This window comes from Enhydra lutris, unplaced genomic scaffold (assembly GCF_002288905.1).
Source record: "Enhydra lutris kenyoni isolate GAN:26980312 unplaced genomic scaffold, ASM228890v2 scaffoldscaffold90, whole genome shotgun sequence".
Taxonomy (NCBI): Eukaryota; Metazoa; Chordata; class Mammalia; order Carnivora; family Mustelidae; genus Enhydra; species Enhydra lutris.
The window spans coordinates 1,005,149-1,031,332 of NW_019154174.1; the positions used below are offsets into that span (position 1 = coordinate 1,005,149).

At 42.8% G+C, this 26,184-nt stretch overlaps 1 protein-coding gene across 1 annotated transcript; it reads right to left on the bottom strand.

Moving 5' to 3' along the window:
- Nucleotides 1-7,456: 7,456 nt before the first annotated feature.
- On the bottom strand, nucleotides 7,457-26,057 carry LOC111162315 (dynactin subunit 5). The gene is made up of 6 exons (XM_022526655.1): nucleotides 25,913-26,057; nucleotides 25,106-25,174; nucleotides 18,794-18,912; nucleotides 15,697-15,808; nucleotides 12,016-12,118; nucleotides 7,457-8,936 (listed from the first exon to the last, which is right to left on the bottom strand). The coding sequence occupies exons 1-6, from the start codon at nucleotides 25,958-25,960 to the stop codon at nucleotides 8,839-8,841; spliced, it is 549 nt and encodes a 182-aa protein (XP_022382363.1). The 5' UTR covers nucleotides 25,961-26,057; the 3' UTR covers nucleotides 7,457-8,838.
- Between the last annotated feature and the right edge of the window lie 127 nt (nucleotides 26,058-26,184).

A 26,184-nucleotide genomic window follows, 5' to 3' on the forward strand; every position in this document is an offset into this window, starting at 1 on the left:
CTGCTTTCCCCAATTCCGAATGTGCACTGCCATCCAGAAATTGCTTCTCTTTGATGTCTTCCCTTCCAGAGGTTCCAACAGACAAAAATCACAGCAAAAATCATCGGTCCTGAAGACTTGTTCTGGTTCCAATACTCAAAGGATTTAAACTCCAACACACAACTCGTAGCAAAGAGGAGAAAGCCGTATCCCACCAACAACTTCTTGATTTAATTTTCTTTGCATATCTCTTTGATTGGGATGATCCCTCTAGCATTTATGAAATTGTAACTACATAACATTTTAAATCAGTTTTATCATATTTCCAGATACAGAAACCACAAAATACAAAGTCATTTTTTAAAACTTCCCTTTTTTTTCTCATTGCAAATTTACTCTAACCCCTAGCAAATTCAGCATTGACAGAACTATAACCACAGGCCTGAAGTGCTCTTTTTTGCAGAGGTAGAAATAACGCCTCATACGATAAGACTTTGAAGCAATGGGATAAAAGGCCACTTAACACCAACTGCATGTATATTTTATTTATTCCATTTAGGAACATTTTTAAAGAAATGATAAAGCATTGAAGAAACTTTAATTCCCTTCCGATCTTTAACAACTGTTTTCATATACCTTTCTAGTTGCTGTCAACATGGACTTTTGACTAGTACACCTGCAATTATGCCACATTAATACCCTCTATTTGCAGAGTATCTGTGAACCCTTACTGAGCCCTTACTAGATGCTAGGCATGGGGCTAAAAGCTTTACAGAGATGATCTCCCTCAATCCCCACAACGGCCTTATTCCCATTTTGAAGATGAGCATATAAGCCCTTCTGGATTAGGCTACTGCCCTAGGTCTCATAGGCAGGAGGTGGCAGAGCTGGAATTGCAACCCAACTCTGCCGACTCCAACATACCCCTCATGCTGCCTGTGGGGGCCTTGTCTGTCTAGCTAGCCACTAATCGCAGACTCATTTGTTCACTCCCTCCCTCCCTACCAAAAAGCAGTATGATGTATACCTTAAACTCATGGACCAGAGAACCCTGGATTCAAACACCAGTTCCTCCCCTTACTAGCTGTGTGACCTTGGGCAAATTATTTAACCTCTCTGTGCCTCTACTTCCACATCTATAAAATGGAGAGAATCATGTCTTTTAGGATTCTATGTGGGACATGCCTCTCTCTGAAGGTTCTTGTGAAATGCTTCTGTGAGGACAGCACTTCAAACACACCAGGCACATGGCCATGCCTGCTGTTGTTGTGATTACTGAAATAAAGAGAAACTGTGGCTATTCCCCAGAAGCTAAGGGTCTCCAAGAGGCCTTGCAGTTCCTGAGTCTCAGACTTCCTTATTTTCCCCTTCCTCTGGCACTACTGCTTCATCAGGCTCTCGCTGTTCCTATGCAAAGCCAGAAAGCATGCCCCAAAGACACTAAATGTTAGCTGAATACAGTTGAAGAGGTGTGTTGGTAGGACCAAAAAAGACCAGGGGTGGATGTCCAGACCCAAGGTCTGAAAGCCAGAGAGGGTGTGGACTCCATTCCTGTCTCTTCTCTTGGATGATTTTCATATGTATGAACCATCTGTGTGATGGCCAACAGACTTGGAGATACAGAACACGCCATCTGCTCTCCTTGGAGAAGCAGGGAAGTCCTGTGCTAACTCTTCTCACTTCAGAGTCTGGGTCAGAGTGCATTATGAAAAGTAGGTGTGGCCAACCTACCAGCAAAAACTTAAGGACTTAAAAACAAAGGATTAACTGACTGGGCAGCAAGGATCCTCCTCTGAGCCAAGTGCTTTTGGAGGCCCAGGATTTTGGGGGAACTGCATAAAACATGGACTTTGCAGCCAGATAAGACTTGGCTTTGATTCTAGCTCAGTCATTAATGAGCTGTGTGATACTGGGCAAATTTGCTTAACCTCGGGCGCCTGGGTGGCTCAGTGGGTTAAGCCGCTGCCTTCGGCTCGGGTCATGATCCCAGGGTCCTGGGATCGAGTCCCGCATCGGGCTCTCTGCTCAGCAGGGAGCCTGCTTCCCTTCCTCTCTCTCTGCCTGCCTCTCTGCCTACTTGTGATCTCTGTCTGTCAAATAAATAAATAAAATCTTTAAAAAAAAAAAATTTGCTTAACCTCTCTGAAGATCAGTTTCCTCCTCTGTATAATGAGTTGTAAAGATAGTTGATAGTTTTGATAGCTGGGAGGATTAAATGTTTTCTAATAAGTGCTGGGCAACGAAGGGTGATCTCTTCTTTGTGGTGGATTGATTATAAATGAACAGATGTTCTTAATTTTATTCTAAATTTAAAAATATGTAAGAATGTTGTCCCTTATACTATGAGGGATTTCACTCAAGTTGTATCACTTCCTAATAATAGTTGTTAAACCTACCAGTCATTGAGCGCTTACCCTGAGCCAAGATTCCTGCTTTACATGTATGGACGCATTTAAATCCTCATAACAACCCCTACGCATGTTCCCCATTTTATGGATGAGAAATCCAAGGTTCCATAAGAGGAGTCAACCTCCCCAAAGTCACAAGGCTAGTAAATAGCAGGGCCGGATTTTGATTTGCCTGCTTCCAGTGCCCACACTCTTCACCACTATGACCCAAAAAAAAGGGCCCCCAGGCCCCCATCAGAGAACACTGTTTCCTTGGCTGACAACTGTTTTGAAATAACCAAGCCATAACACATTGTCTCAACACTGCCAATGTCATTACAGGGGCCTTACAGCTCCATAGAAGCCAACCCCCCAGGGGACCAGCCAGCTAGATCTGATCACCCAAGGCAACCAACCAGGTCCATTAATGTTAATTTGTCCTGGAAAACGGCCGAGGGCAAGTCAAAACATGTCTGGGGCTCCATGTTCTAGACCCCTTTGGGCTCTCATTGGCCAGATCAATACACCAAGAAAGGCCTCCCTAGCCACCAAGATCTCTTCTTTATAGCTTAGAAACTTCCAAGGATGTATTAAATAAAAGCAATGTTTGTCTGAGTCACTTCAAGTCTGTCATCAGCCACATGGGTCAGAGTGACTAAGAAGGGAACTGTGGCCTCGAGCCCTTGAGTGAAATGGCCCATGCAAAAGTGACTAATTCAGAAGCCACTGCAGATCCCAACTGACCATGGGAGCCCTGTGCAACCACATGCAACAGATCAGTCAACAGGAGGCACACGAGTCAGTCATTCAACCTTGTCCCCTGCACCAGGGATCCCAAAATGTGAGACTTATCTAGGCTGGGTAGGGACTCAGAGGAGGAGGGGCTCATATCTACATAATCACCCCCTTAAGTATGTGCTGGATACCCACAGGCTCACACCTGATTCCTCAGGAGCTCATAGCTGGGTGCGCTCAGACAAGAACACAAGCATATAACTAGAATTTTATCCAGATCTTGACAAGGGTCCCTCCGCAAAGTGCTACTGGGCCCACGAGGAAGGAGTCCCAGGCAGAAGAGCATCCTCTAAATGGCTCTTTATTGAACACTCCACTTTAGCTAAGCAACATCCTCTCTGTGCCAGGCTTAGCTACCTCTCACAAGGCACGCTGCCCTCCCCTTGCCCCCAATAAGACCAAGAGTAATGAGAGATTGGACAGGTGGTAAGGGTAGGCAGGGAGACTGAGGAAGTGAAGACCACCAGAGGAAAGGAAGAGGCTTGAACTGGACAGCAGGTGATTTTTTCCTGCCCAGCATCCATTCTTCTCCTCTTCTGGTAATATAAACCCCCACCCAACCACCAGGTGCCAACTCTCAGGCCATGTGGGTATGTGCCTCAGGTCTAGGCAATCAGTGCATTCTGCCTTCCTGGCCACAATGATTACTTGAGGCTGGATACAGCCCAGGTTTGGGCCAATGACAGCCTGGTCCAGGGGTTCTGTCAAGGAAGGGGAGCTCTTGGGGGACCCTGGTTAAGTTGGTTAAGCGGCTGCCTTTGGCTCGGATTACAATCTCAGGGTCTTGGGACTGAGCCCTACATTGGGCTCAATGCTCACTGGAGAGTCTGCTTCTCCCTCTGACCCTCTCCCTGTTTGTGCTCTCTCAAATAAATAAATAAAACAACTTTAAGAAAGAAAAAATAAAGGAAAAGGGAGCTCTTTCTACCAATAACTGGAGCTGCAGGGTCACTCTTGAAGCCTGAGAATGAAGCCAATTCAAAGGGAAGCAGAGTCAAGAGCTGAAGAGACAGATCCCTGATGATGCTGTTGTGAGTCTTGGAATACAGCCTGAAGCCCCATCTGGCTCTGGCCTTATCAGCATCACGAGCCAGTGAATCCCCCATCCACCCTAAGCCAACTGGAAAGAGTCCCAACGGAGGTTTCTCCCATCAGTCCGCTCTTCTGGGAGTACTGTGAAGACAGAGAGACTTTCTTCTCTGGGGTTTTAAAGGTAATTATCTGGTGACAGATTGTCCCAGGGGTGAGAGCCACCATGGAGACAGAGTCCAGCTGGTCTTTCCTAGGATACATAAGACTGTCAACAGCCTTTCTAACAGTATCAGTCTATAGTTATAGACTCTTTTACTGTTTGCAGTAGCTATTGTTTCTGCCTTCCAAGCACCTTGCTTTGGTGATGGGCTCTGCTGTATCTCCACCACAGGGGACGGAGGAAAGCTCATGACCACATCAGGTTTACTGCAGGGCCTTGGCTGCGGTGATTAATCTAAGAGGGTATGGGACTCACCAGAAGTCACTGAGAACCTTTCTGTAGGACTTTCCCAAATTAGAACTGGAGGGAAGAAGCCTTTCTTTCAGGGTCACCAAGCTGGGAGGGTACAAGTTTGGAGCTATCAGCTGCCACGTGCCCAATGCATGGAGAAAGCCCGTTTGCAGTAGGAGAAAAGGAAGCCAACACACAAGCCTGTGAGAGCTTGCTTATTGTCTCCTTATGCTGAATCTTCCCCTCTCCCTTTTATTGTTAGAATCTCCCTCCTCAGAGTTTTGGCTACCCAGTCTGTGACTAAATTTACAGCTTCCCTTGTACCTAAGTATGGCCATATGACAAGACAGGAGGAGCTTCACTATTTGATGACTTCATGGGGCCCAGCCACCTACTTGCTCTAATAACCTGCCTATTCCTGCACTCTTAGGTGAGACAGAAGTAACCTTTTAACTTGCTGGAGCCATGGTATTTCCATGGCTTCTTTGTTACAGTGGTCTAGTCCATACCTTTACTAATGTGAAGATGAAAAAGATATAGAAAACAGGGGCACCTGGGTGGCTCAGTCAGTTAAGCATCTGCCTTTAGCTCAGGTCATGATCAAAGGGCCCTGGGATTGAGCCCCTCTTCAGGTTCCTTGCTCAGCGGGGAACCTGCTTCTCCCTCTCCCTCTGCCTGACGCTCCCCATTTGTACTCTCTCTTTCAGTCAAATAAATAAATAAAATATTTAAAAATAATAAACAAATAAAATCTTAAAAAGATATAGACGATAAAGAGCTATATATGGGGTTTAAATCTCTGGAATTGTTGTCCCTGCAATGGTAACATTATTACCTACAGAGTGCTAGTAGCTATCTTTGATGTTTACACATAGTAGCTCATTTAATCTGAACCAATTCTGTTGGGGTACTATTGTCATTCCCGTTGCACAGCTTAGGACATAGAGCAGAGAGATAAAGTAACTTGTCTAAGGTCCATACTATACTGCATCTCAATCTAGTCTTTTCCATGATTTCTTGTGCAAGCCAATAAAACCCCTTTCTTACTTAAATTGGCTCAAGCTGGATTTCTAACACTTGTAACAAAGCAGTCTAAATGGATTTTTGTCTAATCCAGCTTGCAGATTCCTCTATAGAGTGCCAACCATATGGTACGGAATTTTAAGACACTATTTCTTGACTGCAAGCAAGATAATTCTCCCATGAAACCTGCTCTGATTAGCTTCTTAAACCACAACTGCAGTTTAATAACAGGGCACACTGCAAGGGGACAGTCTTCTCAGAAGGAACTGTCTGTGGCAGACACTGTTGGATAATTCATCCAATATCCACTCCCAACTCCCTCACCCTTGCCTGCCTGAAAAAGCAAAATACGTTCTCAGTTTTCTGTATAGCGAGGGTTGGCCAGATGATACAATCCGGGGCAATGAAAGGTATTATAGTGGGAAGGAATTCCAGCATAGTGATAAAAACTACGGGCTGGGGGCGCCTGGGTGGCTCCGTGGGTTAAAGCCTCTGCCTTCGGCTCAGGTCCTGATCCCGGGGTCCTGGGATCGAGCCCCGTGTCGGGCTCTCTGCTCAGAGGCGAGTCTGCTTCTTCCTCTCCCTCTGCCCCTCCCCCTGTTTGTGCTCTCTCAAATAAAATAAAATAAAATAATATGAAGAAAATAAAATCTTTAAAAGTATGGGCTCTAGAACTAGAATGCTTTGACTTACTGTCATATTAGGTGTATAAATTTGGGCACTTTACTTAACCTCCTGTTCCTTGAGGACAGTAAGTGTATCTACTTTATGGTGGTTGTATTAAAAAGTTAATAAATGTACAGAACTCATAAGAGTAACTGGTACTTGGTAAACACTCTATAAACATTAGCAACTGCTATTTTTGTCACCTGTATGTGCCAAATATGGAATATCTCTAAGGCGTATCATTAAGTAAAAGCAGCAAGACGAGAACAGCATATCTACCATGTGCTCGCATTTGTATGCATAGAGAGGCTAACGTACACGTATCTATCTGCTCGTGCCTGAAGACTGTCTCTTGTAGGACATACCCAAAACTGTTCAGTAGATGCCTCTGGGAAGTAGAACATGGAACTGGGATGCTGAATTGGGAAATTCTACTTCACTGTATGTCCCCTCTTTACTAACTGGATTGGATTTTTGCAATCAGGTACTTGAGTTACTACTTAAGGCTTTTAAAATCATGTTTAGGAGGCTTTAAACAATCCCACTTTCTCTTAATTTCCATTGTTCACAACAAAATAGGCAGTCAAAAAAATGATATGTCAATTACATCTCAATGAAGCTGGAAAGGATAAACTGAAAAGGAAAATGGACAGTCAGTTGCATGGCGGTCAGCTTCTTTTTAGAGGTATTCAAACACAGGCTGGATGGCATTCTGTTAGATGTGCCCTGGAATATCTCACTAGCTAATGAGAGGTTAGCTTAGACAGCATCAAAGCTCTGTCAATTCCAACATTTGTCTTTATGGTGGCACAAAAGGGGAAGGGAACTGGGGAAGATGCCAGGAAATGACCCAAAAACCCCCCCAACACAAAACAAAAACCCTACAACCATCACAGACTGCTGGTGTCAGGGCACACAGCAGATGTGCTCCAAGGGCAAGCTTAGTCTCATCTTACCAGGGCAGAGCTGAATCGCATGGCTATGCTGCCAGACAGACATGGGTATGACTCTTGGATGAGCCACTTTGTCACTGTAGGGACTGGACCAAGTTATCTAAGATCTTTGAGTTTTCTCTCATCTATAAAATGGGAATAACATCCCACCTCCTGGGTTGGCATGAGCCATAAGCAGACTAGTGAATGTAAAGTCTATAGCAGGGCACCAGGCATGCAGGGAAGCAGCCGAGGAAGTGAGGTAGCCATCACGGAGGAGGAGAGGGATCACTTTCAAATGATTTGTTTCACATATCAATCTTTTAATGCATTTAAAAAAAAAAAAAGACAAACTGGAAAACAGTTTTACATTGACCTAGAGGAGATCATCACATATAGCCATTTTAACAAACCCCACAACCACATATTAAGTCCAGACAGCTCCTGCTAGATCCTAACCTTCAAGGCTGAACCGTCTTACCCTGTTCAAAGCATTAAGCAAAGCCAAGGTTCTCAGACCTTCCCTTCTAAATCTTCCTTTTAGACCAAGAGGTCAGAGCAGAACCAGGCAGGGTTGTGTTATTATTCAGGAGATGGTTAATAACAATACTGGTAAATTCATTTACTCCTTGGAGCTCTGTGCCCACAGAATGATTTAAGAGGCCCCCGTGTATATATGTGATTGGGTCTAGGTAGAGATATTTTGGTCTGAACTGTGAGGTTTATGGCAAATAGAGTGGATGAATGGCTCTAGGCCATAGGACAAGTGTCACAAATGCTACGTCTTCAAGGAAATAAGGCATATGCTGTTGCCTCCAAATACTGTGAGGCAAGTAGTGACTACCAGACTAGTCCATTCATATAGCAGACTCCTACTTGGGTCTTTGCAAAAATAAAATCTGGGTGCTGAGGGCCCCCCTTTTAGTGAAAGCCAAAGGCCCTAGAACAGAATGCCAGAAAGTCTTTTATTAATTACTCTGGGCTAAAAAGACACTTAAGGTCATTTCAGGAAGAAGAAAAAATGCTAACCACCCCTCCCTTCAAGTTTTAGTAGCCAACAGGAATCTGGGCTCTGAAAAGTCACCCACACTGCAAGACCATGGGCAACTGTGGCAACTCAGGAAAAGTGAGAGCGAACCATGTGAGCAGTGTTTCCTGTGGGCAGCTAATGGCCGTGAGCACTAGAACAGCTCACAGCCATCACACTGGGACAGTGCTCTGCTCTGTGGGCCTGTTTTGGCAGAATCCCGTCATCCACAGGACCAAGGGGGTGGGAGTGTTGGGAACAGATGATTCTGTGTTCCACAGATAATGGCATGAAGGGACCGTTAATAGATAAGGTTTAAGCACAGCATTTGGACACAACTCCTTTAGACATTCTGTTATTGAAGTCTTAAGAGCTTAGAATCTAGAAGGATTGAGAAATTCTAAAGAATAAAACAAAACCAGACAAACAGAAAAAGAAGGTGAAAGGTATCAAAGACACAAGAGCTCTTTGTAGATGCTGGCTGGCTCACTTTGTCCCCAAGTTCATCTTAGAGCTCACATGAATTTGAGACATGAGGCAGAGACATTAGACCTGTGTCAAGGGCAAAAACTTCTGGTAGTAGCTCTTGGTGACGTCGATCATCAGCTCCTGGGTACATTCTGGGAGCTCCCCTGAAAACAGTCCTGGGAAAAGAAAGACGTGGTCAACCAACTGGAGCCGAGGGAGGCTAGCAGCTCTGATTTCTATTTAAACCCCTATAGGGCCCTTTTCTTTACTCATGAGTGTCTAAATGCTAGGTCTTCCAGCTTCATGCTAGCAGAATATTTCTACTGACCATATCTTCAAGATGATATTTTTGTGTCGGGGGGAGACAAATAATGCAAATTCCCCGAATAGATAAATACCTTCCAGGTAAAAGAGGTTCATACATTATTGCATGAGCTGAAGAGTTAAGGCATCTCCGACTACATGGGAGGTTGTTCCAGACAAGGATTTGTCCATCCCCTGGATTCTGATGTGACAAGCCCAGGTGAACACTCTCTGAGGTAAGAAACTGCTCTGTTGTTCATACAACGAAGCTGAATCCAATCCCCAAACCTGCTACATACAGAAAAATTGTGGATGGGAGTAGAACAGAAATATCCTACCAAAAGACAAAAAACTGTATTTAAGGATTTCAGGGAAAGAGGCACTCTCATCCACTATGGATAAAAGCATACGTTTGTACCACTATTTGGAAGAACAACTCTGGAAAATCTAGCAAAACTTTTAAAGGTTCATACCCTGTGATCTGATAACCCAACTTCTAAGAATTTATCTTACAAATAACCTTGCCCAAGTGAACAATATATGTATAAGAATATTAATGCAGCAAAGTTTCTAATAGTGAAAAGCCAGGTACAATGTCTAATGGTTCATTATTCCAGGAAACCGGTCAGTTACATTACGGTGTATTTATGTAGTGAAAACCATGCAACCATGAAAAGGAATAAGGGGAATCTCTACGTACTGACAAGAAAAGATCCCCAAGATATACTGTTAAAGCAAATTTCCAAACAGAATAGAAAGTGTGCATCTGTTTATACAGGTGTGAACAGTTTTATATACCCATGTTATATACAAAAGTACACACATATACACAGATATGTACACACACCTGTGCATTAATGCACATACAAAACAAACACATACACTTGCATATATATATACACGCAGAAAATAACGGGCAGGACAGAAAAAAGGTCTAAAGAATACAGAATCCTCAAAGGTACCTTTTATAAATGTGCAGTCTGTGTTAGATTTGCAAACATGTTTGGTCTGCACAGTATTTAATCTTTTTGAAAAGCTAGCAGCCAACATTTAAAAATTCAGAGATATCATGTAGATATGCAGATTTTTAGCTCCTCATGAACTATCAGAAATTCTTAAAATGTTAGCTCTGTACCCTTGGCCAGCCATGATAGGCTGTCATTTCAATCACGTCTGTCTGACTCCTACAGGCAGTTTTGGCTTTTTGGTTCCTGACCCAGATTCTTTCCGGATGGTTTGTCTTTCATTTTATTCCACTACTCAGTGGAGCCCTCAAAAATGTGCCAGTTGTCCTACAATTTTAGGTCTCTTTGTTAAAGACAGAGATTGCCAACAGCAATATCTAGATGGTTAACTTTTGTTTGTCAAACTACTAAAAATGAACATGGGACAGCCACATGTGCTGTGCCACAGCACAGAAAGTACTGGACTCTAAATAAGGGGTCTTAAGAACTAATCAAGGCTTTCCCACAAACAACCTCTGACCCTGTGGACAACTCAATCTCTCTAGGCCTCAGTTTCCCCATCTACACAATCATCTCTAGGGTCTCATGCAGCCTGAATCCTCCATCAGAACCTCCAAACAGTGCTTGCTTGGATTTCAAATACCAAGTGGTGTGTCTCCCTGTCTTGGCCATCAATGCCCAAAGACCACTGCTGGTTCTAAGGACCCTGAATAAGTTAAAAGAGATTAAGATATTACTCTGGTAATAGACTTCTCACCTCAGAGGGTGAGACGGTCTGACAATCAACCGAAAACAACCACTGGGGCTGTTCTGATCTGTGCATGCTAAGAACAATGATACTTTCTCACAGTGGGAACCCAATCTAGGGAGAATCACTCAGCAAGGCTCTCCTTCCTCCTCTGCAAATGCAGAGGTACATGGAACAGCAGAACGGCCCATTTCCTCCCCAAGGAATCTGAATGGATGATTTTGCACATCTTTGAAACCCACAGTCAATGATCTGAGTGATGAGTTTTTTAATTGGAAAAGCAACTAAACCACCAAGGGGTACATCTCATATATTGTCAAATCTCTCACTACATAGCATCTCCCATCTGTGAATCTCTGGTGTGCCTCTGTCCACATTGCATGAGTTCAACCATGTAAAACCATACACAGAAGAGACGAGACTGCCTTGGGGTAGGGGTGGGGGACATGAGGTTTTCTTCTTCTTTCTTCTTTCTTTTCTTTTCTTCTTCTTTCTTCTTATTTCCACTTTCCTGTGTTTTTCAAGTTTTCTAGGAGGAGGGTATATTACTTTTGTTTGCTCACATGCTTGGCCATTGGGAACTCTGAGCTCACAAGGGCTTTACCTGAGGGCATTCTGTCAGCCAAATTAGAGAGGGGATGTATTTGCTTCTCTTGGGTGTCCCAGAAGTATCATTGGTCTTAGACCATGTTTTATGTTAACTCTTCAGTTTGGGCATTCCTGGGTAGTGTGGGAAGTATAAGTTCAAGACCCCAAACAACATGAAGCCATGTTAGAATTCTCTGGAAGATTTTTTCTTTTTCCACCCAGAGCCCAGACCAAGAAAGGCTTGCTTCTTTGTACTTTTCCTGTGCTGGTGGCAGGTTGACTCTAGATCAACTTTTATTTAGAGATCACCCTTCAAGAGGATCTCTCTGCCTTTCAAGGCTTTTTCCTCTCATCCCCACAGGAGTATCAAACCCTAAACCACTCTATTTATTAAAAAGATGCATAAGCCTAACCAGGCTTATAGTGTGGGTTTAGTCTCCTCTTTGCTTCTGACCCTTGAAATTTCCTTGTGAACCCAACTGCGCATTTAAAAAGATACTGGTTATATTTTTAGATAGCATTTCTAGGTAATCCCTAGCAGGAGAATTTTTAAATTAGCTAGATCAATACATTGTCAAAGATAAAAATTGCATGCATTACTTTTGCGATGGAAAATGAGCCTGAGCTTTCATAATCAGCACCCAAGCTTACCTGGGCAGCCTGAGAAGACGGTGAACGGTGGCACCACAGTTTCTGGGGGTAATACTGTGTTGTCAAGAATTTTGCAGCAGTCTTTCAACACACATCGGCGCCCCTGAAATTAAAATCTTGTCACTAGGGAATAGAGCAGGAAATGCTCAAGTAGAAGTTGCCTGGTCTGCTGCATGGAATGCTATTTTATATTTTCTCCATTCATGATATCATACAATATATAGGGCCAAGAGGTTTGGCCACAATTCCCTACTTCAGATAGCACATGACAATCAGGAGGAGGTAGGGGTATGAGTGTGTGCGTGTGCACGCGTGTGTGCATGAACTTGGAAAAGGGACAGTTCAGGTTATCTTAGATATTACAGACTGAAATTTAGTTTCCCAAGAGTTGTACCATTTTCTGTCGTTTTTCTTAAATTTAGTGGACATCTACTTTTTTGTTTGTCCAACATTTGATCACCTTTCTTCTGGTAACAGAACCTGTATTGTCCTTGGTAACACCCCTCTGCCCCTGACAGTCCCCTATCCTAACCCCAAACCCCAAGCCTGGCTTCAAGGACTGTTTTATGGAATGAGCCAAAGCAGTCTGATGAATCACAATATCAAGGCTTCTGCTGGCACTACTGGGAAAAGAAAGTTCTTTCCATCGGGGTTTCTAGAGGACAGGACAGACATTTGGACCAGCTGTCTTGTTTCCACGAGGGAAGAAACTGCCTGAGAGCTTCCCAGAGGAAAGTGGGAAAGAGAAGGAGACTAATTCTCATGATATCAATTGAACCCCTAAAGCCACATGTGTACACAATTAGGATCTACCTTTTACTCTTGGTTCATATTAGCCATAGTTTGTTTTGAAGGTTTAGGTCAAGCCTTATGCTTGACTTTATCCACTGCAGAATTGAAAAGTGGCAACTTTTCAATTCTGCATCACCCACAGCATTTTGAGGGCAAGAAATAAGGTCTGAAAGATACATCTGTTTCCTAGTTTAAGGGAAGGGGAGGTTTCTTCTATAAATAGATTAAAGTTGTGCCTCAGACTACCTGCCGAGTAAGTGAAAGTTTCAGTCTTCACTGACTATGTTGACATCACCAGGGCCTGTATATTCACTTGGTTCTGGTCAGAGGATCTGATAAAACATACTTGGCTGACAATGTGGAATCCCCAACAACATCAGGAGAATGCTACCCTGTCTAGATCTCAGATTTTACCAAAGAATATGAAAGATACTTTGATTTGGTTGTATTAAAATTCTCCTAATTATTAATAAAGACCCAAATGTATGTATTTCCAGGAATGTCCAAGTAGATTGCTAAATGAATGTTTTAGAAAGCTTATACCTTGAAGGTCTAAAATTTTTAAGTGACTAAGCTGTCTCTGGCAAGGTGGATAATAGCCTTGGCGATACTTGGCACTATCCGTAGCTCAGAAACAAGTTATAACTGCAGCTCTCCATTCATTCTTGGAAAGTTCCCTCCCATGAGTTACCTGCTAGTGGCAATTCCCAAAATACAGCAGGTGGCCAGCTCCCCTGGTGACTCCCAAATTAACTCAAAGATGTCCTATGACACCTAGGCTCCTAATAATTCCAACTAAGCACATGGGGCACTGGGTGGAAAGAAGCTGAATGTGCTGCGTGAGGCATGACCCATTCACACACAGGGCTCTGTAGACAAAGGGCCCTGGAAAAGAAGAGCAGTGTGAATAAAACTTCCACTGTGTATCATCAGCCACCACCCAGCCTGGAGGCACCTGCTGCGTCCACTAGTTAGCCACTCTGCCCACTCAGGCAAATGATGTTCAATCAGCTTCTAGAGCATTCTGGGCAAACTGATCAATTAAACAGCAGCGGAAGTCAGAATGTGGGTACTTCTTAGGAATGAGTGTATTGGCAATAGATGAGGAGGTGAAAAGCTGAAACTGCTTCTTTATTCTTTCCTGGAGGACTTTCCCAGGAGGAGTCAAAAACTCCATGTTGCCAGTATTACGGCTACCTGTATCTCCTGATAGAAGTTACTCCACATCCTTGAGCCTTGGGCTCCTCCTCTGGGAAAAAGAACATAAAATCAAATCTGCAGGGATGCTGTAAGGATTAGACAATAAACGTAAAACTCACAGTGCAGTCCCAGCGCCCATGAAGACTGTCTGTGACGCTTTTTCTGCAGGCACCTGGCCAACTCTGATGGACACTTCTCACTTCACGCATCTGAACAGCTGTTAGATCACCAAATGGGTGCAGTCACAAGGGTCTGTGGGTCATGGGGACAGCTGGACTCTAAAAGAGTCCCTGCTAGCTCTGAGATTCTAGAGCTCTAAAAGGATCTTTCTCCTGAGATTACTTGAGATTTTGTAAAAGCTCAGCAAATAGGTACTGCCAATATCCAACAGTGACGATGTCTGAAATGATGTATCAGAAAGTGGCACAAAAAAGCAGAGCACGGGACAAGAAGACTAGAACTCCCTAAGCACTGGGAAGAGCATTTGGATTTTAACATTTCAGACATTTAGCTCTGGGGATAAAGGACGGGGCTAACACAGTAGACTAATATGAACATGTCATCACTCTGCAGAAGAGAATGTCAGAAAAATCCAGCTGTGGCTTAGAAAGCCAGCTTTTGTCACACAGAATGAGCAGAAAGAATGGGTTTCATGATTTTCCGTCTTTCTTCAACATCATGCCAAACAAAAGACCCTCTGTTTCTAACACATATGAAGGGACTCCTCTGGAGGAGAATATTTGGCAAAACAACCACTTCTCTTAATTCTGAATAACAGGTCAGATTGGGATGTTTTCCACAGCAATGTGGCCCTCCACTGCACGGTCCATCTTTGCTGTGCTCTCTTGGCTTATAGAATGTGACTGCATGGTTTCTGCAAGTATTTTATACTTGAATATTATCCAGAATATGGAACTGCCTCTGTATTATTGGGAATAACCATTTAAGTCCTTGGCTTTTCCTAGAAGCTAGGATTTGGGTATAAATTCAAAATATAGGAAACATTTTCCCTAAACCTTAAGGCAGTTCAGCTCTGGTCATTAACATTCTCACCCAGGATGTTCTCATAAATCCCAACTGAAATCAAGCTCTTCATCAATGAAATACTAAGAAATCCAATTTCATAAAGCCTTGGCCAAATGAAACGAGGAGATGCCAAGGCTCCTGAACACTGAATGTCCAAATGTCCACTGAACAAGGGTCCACTTGTACCCTGTACACCCATCACCCTGAACTACTTGCAGTTCCCTTAATGTCACACCCCTTGTCCCCCCCCACTAGATTGTACGATCCTGGAGGTAAAGCACCAAGTAGGCCATAGAGCCCGCATGGCTATTTATACTGCCTGGGTTCAAATCCCAGCTTTCCACTTCATAGCCCTGTCAAATCCCTAATTTCTAAGGTCTTCAGGCTTATCGCCTAGGGATAGTAATAGTTAGCTACCACCCTTAGATGGTTATAAGGGTCAAATGAAATAATCAAAGGGAAGAGTTTAACATCATATAGAAGAAGTTAGATAAAATTTAGCCATGATTATTAACGTCTAGAAACCTTCAAATCCAGTAATAATTCCAGGAGACCAGAAACTACTTCTACCCCGCTTGGCCACAGCAGCAGAGGCCCACTGATGCGAGGGACGGAGCTGGAGGAGCAGGGAGGCTGTTTAGCTAGCCAAGACACCATACTCACAATCACACAGTTCTTGCCAACGTGAACGTAAGAGCCAATCTGAGCTGCGTTGACCACACAATCTTCCTCAATAAAGACATGGTCCCCGATATGTAAAGGAAAGAATGCAACGCTAGAGAAGGAAAAGAAGATGAACAACAACAAAAAAAGGTCAAGATGATTTGCTTTCGGTCAAGGTTTATAGAACTGCTGATCATACTCTCAACTTCATCATCTTGTCTTAGTAAGACTGCTCCTAGCAAGGAAGGAATCCTCAGGCTAAGAGAATTCTATGATGTTGGAGATAAATGTGATTACTAGCTCAAAATCAGAAATAGTGGACCGGGCAGTGTGCTAGGAAACAGCAAGACCGAAGTGGCGAGACCTTCCAAGCTAAAAGAGCTGGCACCAATGAATGAATGTTTTGCTCATTCCTGCCTCCTTGGAAAAGCTCATAGGTCATATATTCGGTAATCTGCCCAAGATGTTGTAGGGGACTGACATCAGTTCCTGGGATATACTTTCTACTATTCAACATTCCAAAAATTTGTATATTCACTGATTTTACTAAGTGCCTATTTACCAGACTCTATGCTAAAAATTGGAAATATAACGGCAAGCAAAAATGACACTATCCAGCCCATAAGGAGACAGCAACCAAGAAAGATTAAACAAATGATTATATAAGTAGTTATTTACAACTATGATAAGTACTACAGAGTAAAAAATACCAAGTTATAAACAGAGACTTTACCTAGATTAGAAGTTTGGTAAAAGTATAATTTTTTTTAAGGTTTTATTTATTTATTTGACAGACAGAGATCACAAGTAGGCAGAGAGGCAGACAGAGAGAGAGAGGAAGGGAAGCAGGCTCCATGCTAGCAGAGAGCCCGATGCAGGGCTCGATCCCAGGACCCCGGGATCATGACCCGAGTCAAAGGCAGAGGCTTTAACCCACTGAGCCACCCAAGCGCCCCAAAAGTTTAATTTTAAGTGACATTTAAGGGGCATCTGGGTGGCTCAGTCGGTTAAGCACCTGACTTTGGCCCAGGTTATGATCTCAGAGTCCTAGGATCAAGCCTCATGTTGGGCTCTGCACTCAGTGGGGAGTCTGACTCCTCTCTCCCTCTCCCTCTGCCCATCCCCATGCTCGTCTGCCCTCTCTCTCAAATGAATAAATCTTTAAAAGAAAAAGTGACATTTAAGCCAAGACCTGAAGGATGAGTAGGAGTCAGTAAGCTTTCTCCAGACTTCTGACATCACTGCTATTCTCCATGATTCCTCAAATGTCATTGACAGTGGTTCTATGATCACATTTACAAGTAAATTCAGTACCTTGGGATAGAAAATATTTGGACTAGAACTAAAATAAAGTAGCTGGATGCTCACTGGCTCTATCTAGTCCTGTGCTCTGTTTTGTCAAGAATATTTTGTCAGAGAGGATACCTGTCCTCCCTGGACCTATAGCTTATTTAAATTTTCCTTAATCCATTTGTATTTTTGATCTGGGACCCTTGTGTGACAATGAATTCCTTGATCTTATCAGTCTATAGCAGCACTGTTAGCACCTGAATTTTAAATTAAAAATTCCAAACTTGATATTATTATCTGGTTCTATGATCTATTATCTAGTTCTTGTATAGAGCTATGTGAGGTGGGGGACAGGGGAATCCATACTCATTTGCTGTTTCTGTGTTGCTATTTACACTTTTCTATTCCTATATTTTCCATGACTATTCCTAACTACACAACCTACTGTTCACCAATTAACCCCCTATTTATTCTCAGTGCTTTTCTGAGACCACAGCCAGCACAGTAATGCTGCTATCAGAAGGGGGAGCCGACGACTCGGGCAGAGAACCTGTCACAGTGTGGAACCACAAAAGCCTACCGCAAGGATTTCTCATTTCCCAACAGCCTTCTGAGCTAATGAGCAAATGTTTTCACATGAATGATTTGCCCTGGCTCCCTGTTCCCATTCCCGTATGTAATGGAAAGCCTGGAGTCTGACTCCATTCTGAGACATGCAGGACGATTCCTGTGTGCTTCACTCCTTGGTAGTACAGTCTGAGTTGGTCGCTCTCTTTACTGTTCCTTCCTAACCATGTTCAGCCTTGTGACAGGGCTGTCACATTATACAGTGGCTATCACATTATAGTATCACGTTCTATAGTAGTCATCTAGGTATGTAAGTGTTTCTACCACTAGGTTTTTGAGAACTTTGAGGCAGGAATGTTATTTCATCCATCTTTATGTACGCACCTTATAATCTAGTGACTGACATAAGAAAGCACTCAATCAGTGCTTACTGAATTACTCAATGAAATGCAGATGGTGCCACAGGTAGGCGCCAGGAGGGAAAAGAGGGAGAGGTAAAAACAACATCAACAAAAAAATACCAGCATATCAGACATAGTAGACAGTTTTCCTGCCCTGTCCATGACGTTCCCTGGATAATCCTTATTACCATTGAGAGAACAGTGGGCCTGACTTGCCTCTGCCCTCCGGGTCAAAACTGTTCAGACGAGGGGTGGGCACTTCACTCCAGCTGAGCCAATCAGATTCCCTCTGCCAAGATTCTGGAAATAAGACCTAAAATCTTTGGCTGGTATCTGTTGAAGCCTAAATAGAGAACTGATATAAATAATGGGCTGAGGCAGAATGGTTGGCTCATGAGAAAAGGGGGAAGATGAAGTCAACATGAAAGAGAGGAGAGGGAAGCAGAAATGCAGACAGAGACCAACAAGAAACAACATAATCTTGGTGATAGAGCGACAGACAGAACAGTTGTCTTGATTCTGGCTAGCTGTCCAAGTATAAGTTCTAGTCCCTATGAGGCCTGGCCCCTTTTCCTACCCTTATATTCCATAAATATGCCTGCATCTCTTCATCAGAACCCCCTCTGCCTTTGCCAATTCAAGTGGATTCTGTTTCTGGCAACCAACCAACAACCAGACTAAGACAACCACCACCAGAGTTGTGTTCATTACAGTGAATTCCTCCTCAGTGACCAAAACAATAGCACAGACCCACTCCTTACACCACAACTCAACATTTGGAATCACCACGCGTAGCAGCGTCTCGCACATGACCGAAATTAGGTAAGTAAATTACATACCCTTTGCTGAATTTCTTGAATGGTGGCCTTATGACACTCCGACTTTTCACAACACAATGACGTCCAACTCTTACATTTGCCAGATCCCCTCGGATAATACAGTCATTCATCACAATGGTCTGTAAAATAAAGCACATTTTAAAAAGCTACCAACATAGTCTGAAATACAACAAAAAAGAGTAGGTAAGAAGATACTGAAGTTATGCTATGATCTACTGATCACATGTTCTCTCAAAAGGGATAACTAAGGTAATGAGAACCGCCCTCATAACACTGACTCCGTTGAAGATGTTCACAGCATACCATGAGCTTTGCTCTTAATATCCCATAAACAGGACTTGTTGAATGAACAGATCTTTACTAAGAATGCCTTAGTTTACCTAGTTTACTCACCTCCTCAGATTCACTTGGTTCTACCTGCCCTTAAGCCTTGGCTGCTTGCTAAGTGAGAATCCAGGCTGCTCCTACCTTTGTCCAATCTCCCAACACTACTGACTGTCTCCAACTTCATGCTCCTGGAAGTAGGCCTATTGAGCTCCTGGTTCCTCTCCCAAATTCTGGACTCAGATGAAGTGCAACATTGCAGGGTATGATATCCAGCTGCCCCAAAGATTGTCTAGATAGGCTGCAGGGTGAAAAATGCAACTCAGAAGTTTGGGGGAATTAATACCCCATACTTGGTAAATAGGTATTCTGGAAATGTCTTCTGAATAAATGGGGTAAAAAAAAAAAGTGCATATGGCTGGGAAAAGTAAGCTGTGACTAGGACTTATGAGGTGTTATATATGCTTAGGCTTTTTCCCTAGAGGATATAAGGAATCAAAGTTTTTAAGCAGAGGATTAACAGACTGAATCTTTATTTTAGAAATACTACTCTGAAAGCTATCTACAGTGAATGGAAGGGGCACATAAGACTAGAGAGAAAGTGACACTTTAGATGACTACAGTGGATCAAGGTAAAATGAGAGGATGGGCCTTCTCTATAATAGTTGTGCATGAAGAAAAGAGAAATAGAAGGTAGAGGAATCTGCTCAAGCCTCCAGATCTACTAATTAAGAGGGAAGAGAAGGGCAGAGAGACCACATTCAACAACTGTGTAAGTAGAATTGGTCAAATTAAAAGTTTGAAAATTCTACAGAACAATGAGCCAGTTTCTTCAACATATAAGCAGCATGGGGAGAAAAACAAGCTGGGGGAAAAGAACTGTTACAGATTTGAAGGGTCCTAAGAGATACACCAACCAGATGCAATGTGTACTTGACCTTGTTTGGATCCTGATTTGAATAAACCAACGGTAAAAAGACATGTTAAGATACTAGAAAGATCGGGGCACCTGGGTGGCTCAGTGGGTTAAAGCCTCTGCCTTCGGCTCAGGTCGTGATCCCAGGATCCTGGATCGAGCCTCACGTCGGGCTCTCTGCTCCGCAGGCAGCCTGCTCCTCCCCTCTCTCTCTCTGCCTGCCTCTCTGCCTACTTGTGATCTCTGTCTATCAAATAAATAAATAAAAATCTCTTAAAAAGATACTAGAAAGATTGAACATGAACTGAGGATTATATGATATTAGAAAATTACTGGTTTCTTTAAAAATACATCATGATAAGGGTACTCTACTCATTTTTTTTTTATTTTTTTAAAGATTTTATTTATTTGACAGAGAGAGACACAGCAAGAGAGGGAATACAAGCAGGGGGAGTGGGAAAGAGAGAAGCAGGCTTTCCGCCAAGCAGAGAGCCCAATGTGAGGCTCGATCCCAGGACTTCAGAGTCCTGAACCTGAGCCGAAGGCAGCCGTTTAACAGCTGAGCCACCCTGACACCCCTAAAATCTTTAAATCTTAGTGATATATACTAAGTATTTATGTGTGAAATAATACAGTGTTTGCAATTTGCTTTAAAATACTCCAACTCCCTGCCTCTCCCTGGTCAAAATAGGTATGGGTTTGTGGGGCAGGTACAGAGATGAAACAAGGATGTCAGAATAACTGCATAAGCTGGTGAATGAGTATATGGAGATTCATTATACGTTCTCTCTACTTTGGACATGTCTAAAAAGTTGCATAATAGGGGCGCCTGGGTGGCTCAGTGAGTTAAGCCTCTGCCTTCGGCTCAGGTCATGATCATTGGGCTCTCTGCTCGGCGGGGAGCCTGCTTCCCAGCCCCCCTGCTTGCCTCTCTGCCTACTTGTGATCTCAGTCTGTCAAATAAATAAATAAAATCTTTTTTTAAAAGTTGCATAATAATGCCAATGTACACAACAACATGGATAAATCTCAAAAACCTTATGCTGAGTGAAAGAAGGCTGACAACAATGAGTACATGATTCCCATTACAGGCAACTCCAGAAAATGCAAACGTAATCTCTATTAGTGTTATATCAGTGGTTATCTGGGGCCAAGGATAGTAGGAAGACCGACTGCAGAGGGATCCAAGGAAATGAGGGTGATGGAAATATTTTATATCTTAATTGTGGTAGTGGCTGCATAGTTGTAAGCATCAGTCAAAACTTGTCAAACTGCAGGGCACCTGGGTGGCTCAGCTGGTTAAGCATCTGTCTTTGGCTTGGATCATGGTCCTGGCGTCCTGGGATCGAGCCCCAAATCAAGCTCCATTCTCAGTGGGGAGTCTGCTTCTCCCTCTCCCTCTGCCTCTACCCCCTGCTTGTGCTTTCTCTCTCTTGTTCACTTGCTCTCTCTCAAATAAATAAATCTTAAAAAAAAAAAAAAACTTGTCAAACTGCACACTTAAAATGGGTACACTTATTGCATGTAAATTGTGTCTCAATAAACATAACTTTTAAAATGTTCCACTGTAGGGGCACCTGGGTGGTTCAGTCAGCCCTGCACTGGGCTCCCTGCTCAGTGGGATGTCTGCTTGTCCCTCTCCCTCTGGCCCTCTCCCTGCATCATGCTCTCTTTTGGTCTCTCTCTCTCAAATAAATAAATAAAATCTTTAAAATAAATATTCCACTATAAAATGTTAAAAATGGAAAAAAAGGGGAAGAGAATCTATATGATCTGGTCATTGTTTAGATATTGGGGAAAAAGAGAAAGAGAGTCCAGGATGAAAGTCTAGAATAGGGTGAGCAATTCTGGGGACTGGACTGGATGACAAATTCAATTGTGAAATGTTAGTTGAGATATCTGTGGGAAAACCAACTGGCAGTTATAAATGAAGGTCTGGGGCCCAGGACAGAAGATCAGGGTACAGATGTAGATGGAGAACACCTCAAATACAGGTAAATTTAGATATGTCACTTGTCTAAACACCAGGCTCTGAGAAATTACTAAAAATGAAGTGGGCTCATACTTCGAAAAGTTTACCAATCTCACCTGCATATATGCTCAGTCTATAAAACCTCTACCAATAAAAAGACAATTTCTCATCAGCTGTTGACTTAAATGACTATAGTTCCTGTTGGTTTTTAAAAACAGTCTACCTCAAGGTTAAGGAGATATCTGTTTCTAGTATGTACTCTTTCATCTGAAATCCTTCATTTACTTTAATCATTGTTTTCTGTTTATGCTTCCATCTACAATCAGAGAAAATGACTTCCTTTTCTTTGGAAGAAAGCAGAATACCAAGAAGTTCTGAGTATTTGGTAATGGCTGTTTTTGTTATACTGTGTTTTAAACAGATAGCAATCTTAATCTGGAAATAAAGAAAATCCATAAAAGTCCCTTAGGCAGCCTAAATTACACTCCCATTTGGAAAAGCAAACACGGAAAACATAAGTAACGGATATCACAGGAGGTCGAAGAGATTTAACGTGAGCGACTCAAATCCTGGTTTCCTGTCTCATAAAGAGTGGAGCTGAAGATGAGAAGTCAGATTCAAAACAGAGGCAGCAGGATGTTAAAATGAAAGTGAGTGCACATAAGGACCTCACAGGGAAGAAAATGGTAGTACAGCAGAGTTCACTGAACTCGACAAAGGATGAGGCAGAGGTGGCAAGCTGGAGGTCTAAGAACTGCACCCAGAAACCTGTTTTGTTTGGCTCACATAGCCTGTTTCATCATTTAAATTTAGTACTATTATTTGAATAGCGGGACATTTTGCACTAAAAAAAAATTCAGACTTCCAGTTTCTTTTGAGAAAATATAGGCCTATATTCCCACATAGCAACAATCAGTTTGAGTTTGGCTAGAACATGTACACGTCAACTGACCAGGACCCACCACTCCCTGTTGTGGGCACCCAGTCTTCCTTACTCATTTGACCCCTGCCTATCCCTATAGGCACTGTGACACCTGATATTAGGGTTTAGGAAAATAGAATCTCACAGTTCTGTAAGGGACAAAAAAAAACTGGGAACAAAATAACCAATAGGAGAGGGGATAAATGGAACCATACACAGTAGTGAAAATGCACAAACCACAATGAATCATAGAAACAGGATTGAGAACAAAGGTCCTTATTAAGTGTGATAGGTGTTTCTTACTGTGGTTATAGTAATAAGTGAGTGTAAAAAAAGTAAATAACAGAAAGCCAAGTAAAGCTAAAGTATATACGTGTATAGTTTACATGGATGTAAACATGTATATATGTATTAGTTTACAACCTACAACATGGATGAACTTTGAAAACATTATGGTAAGTGAAATAAGCCACACAAAAAAGAACAAGTATTATAGATCTAGATTAGGCAAGTTCACAGAGACAGGAAGTGGACTGAGGTTATTAGTGACTAGGCCCCGTGTGGGGGGCAGGAGTGGGGAAGATGGGGAGGAAAGAGGGAGTAATTCCTAAATGAGTACAGAGTTTCTGTCCGGGTGATGACAGTTTTAGAAATACATAGTGGGGATCATTGCACAATGGTTGTAAATAGAATATATAGTTTTAAGTAGGCTCCACACCCAGCGTGGAGCCCAATGCAGAACTTGAACTCATGACCCTGAGATCTAGACCTGAGCTGAGATCAAGAGTAGTATGCTCAACCAAATGAGCCACTCAAGCACCCCAATTTTAAATATAATTAACACCAATGGATTGTACACTTAAAGTGGCAAATTTTGTCACATGTATTTTATCACAATTTAATAAACAAATGTTTTCTAAAAATCACAGAAAATGTTTTGAAATTACCTAAGGATTTTTTAAAAACTCCACAATTTGCTAATTTGCTAATCAGATTGGGATTAATGGAATTTTCTAATTCTGTGCAGGAACAGTGTGTCTGTAATTACTAGTTACACTTAATTATTGAACTATGCTTCTATTAAGTCTCATGTTATGATGAGCTAATGGAGACAGTAACTGTCTCTACTAAAAAAATTTATGATTGCTTGATTATAGTGAGACTGTCTTCCCTTTTAATTTAGAGATATAATATTTCAAAGACAAATGGCAGGAAAAATAGTGGACTTCAGTGTTTGTCACGTTCAAATATATCTTGATATTTTCTCTGGTTCTGATATGTCCTAATATTATTCCCATGTTTATACTCATCTCTCTGCTATTTCAATTTATTCAGACTACAAATTCTCAGCCTATCATATTCCATTTTGCAAAGCTGTTTCATAGTTTAGTGTCTTTCCCAATTCTCTCTCTTTAAATTTTATTTGTTTGACACAGAAAGAAAGTGCACAAGCAGGGAGAGAGGCAGAGGAGAGGGAGAGAAGCAGACTCCCGGCTGAACAGGGAGTGCAACTCGGGGCTTGATCCCAGGACCCGAGATCACGGCTTGAGCTGAAGGCAGACACTCAACCGACTGAGACACCTGGGTGCCCCACCCATTCTCAAATTAATTTTAAGAGTTTCAGGGTGCCTGGGTGGCTGAGTGGATTAAGCCTCTGCCTTCATCTCAGGTCATGATCTCGGGGTCCTGGAATGGAGTCCCGCAAGGGGCTTTCTGCTCAGCAGGGAGCCTGCTTCCCTCCTTCTCTCTGCCTGCCTCTCTGCCTACTTGTGATCTCTCTCTCTCTCTGTCAAATAAATACATAAAATATTTAAAAAAAAGAGTTTCAGTTAATGTTGAATCATTATTACTAAACAATTATATTATTATACTTTATAGCTTCTACACTTAAGTGTTTCGGTGCCTATTTATGTTTGTGTCTGGTAGTTTAGGACACACTACAACACTTCATAATAATTTCAGTTCTGGGTGCCATGCATAAAGGGGAAAAGGTTTTCTGTTGCCTCCTTTCATTGAGTCTTTTTTGTATTCAATACAATTTGGGGAATGAAAAGAAGAGAAATTTTAAATGTACAGCAATAAGTGGGAGACGTGGCAACATATTCTCTGCCCTCCTAATGTGATAACTAGTGGAAAGAAAGCAAAGGCATGCATCCTGGAACTGGCTTTGTCCCTTACCTTGCCATTGAGAACGATGTTCTGACTTCCGCACAATACCGACTGGCGACTAACTTTGTTTCCAGATGCCTGAAAGCAAAGAACAGAAAATGGGGCTGCGCAAACTGAGTGGATTCTGGGCTATAGGTTTCCATCCAAAAAAGCTGCTACTGGAGAGGAAAGGACTTTCAATGGGGCGAAGTCCCCTGATATCCTGAGTACGGGATATCAAAGCAAGGATGGATTAGGAAACTAGGGATTCCAAGAAGGGAATCCAGAATTTGGACGCGGTAGGTCTAGAGCCTGATAACATCAGAGACGGGGATTCAAGTTTCAGTTCTATACTTGTAGCCCTAATTCCAGGATACCGACTTAACCGATACCAGAATTGCAAGAATTCATAGCAACGCTGACTGAGCGCTTACCCTACTTCGAGCAATTTACACACATCATGTATTGACTAGAAAGGACCTAACCGTCTTTCAGCATACAGTAATAAATTACGACACGTTAGTTAAAAAACAAACAAACAAACAAAAAAACACCCTTCTGAAAGGCCCGAAGCCTGGAGTTCTTGATATTAAGGTGGATGAGACTTGTCCTGCTTTCTGGAAGGCATTTTATCTTTAGGAAATAAGGAATAAGTAAAAAACCTAAACCTGCCATGCAAGGAATAAATAACAAAGCCGGGCCATTCACGAAGTGACTGTAGGTAATCTCGGACTAAACGCCAAAGGGATCCGGGGTGGGGTAGGGACAGGATGGAGACACCAGCTTCGGAGGGACGTAGGCTCGGAAAAGGGAGGGCAGATGTCTAAACACGCGTACCGTCTCGATGTACTCGGACTTGTTGTAAAGCAGCTCGCCCAACTCCATGGCCACCAACTTCCCGCAGCTCCGTTCCTGTCAATGCCTGTCAGCCGGTCAGTCTGACTGGAATTCGGGCGACTTCCGGCCGCCCCTCCACTTCCGCCCGCTCCTCCACTTCCGCTCTGGGCGTCCTCGGCTCTGATCCGCAGCTCGGCTCTCCGCTAGTTGGCCCCGCTCCATTACTCGGCCGTCTCCGGCTGCGCGTGCGCAGGTCGAGCGGTGGCTGTAAT

Excerpts from the sequence above, each read along its gene's own strand:
- LOC111162315 (XM_022526655.1), bottom strand. The coding sequence starts at position 25,960 with ATGGAGTTGGGCGAGCTGCTTTACAACAAGTCCGAGTACATCGAGACG. Across the intron at positions 25,175-25,912 it reads AGTCCGAGTACATCGAGACG|GCATCTGGAAACAAAGTTAG; the intron begins GTACGCGTGTTT and ends CTTTGCTTTCAG. Across the intron at positions 15,809-18,793 it reads TTCAAGAAATTCAGCAAAGG|CGTTGCATTCTTTCCTTTAC; the intron begins GTATGTAATTTA and ends TTCCTTCTCTAG.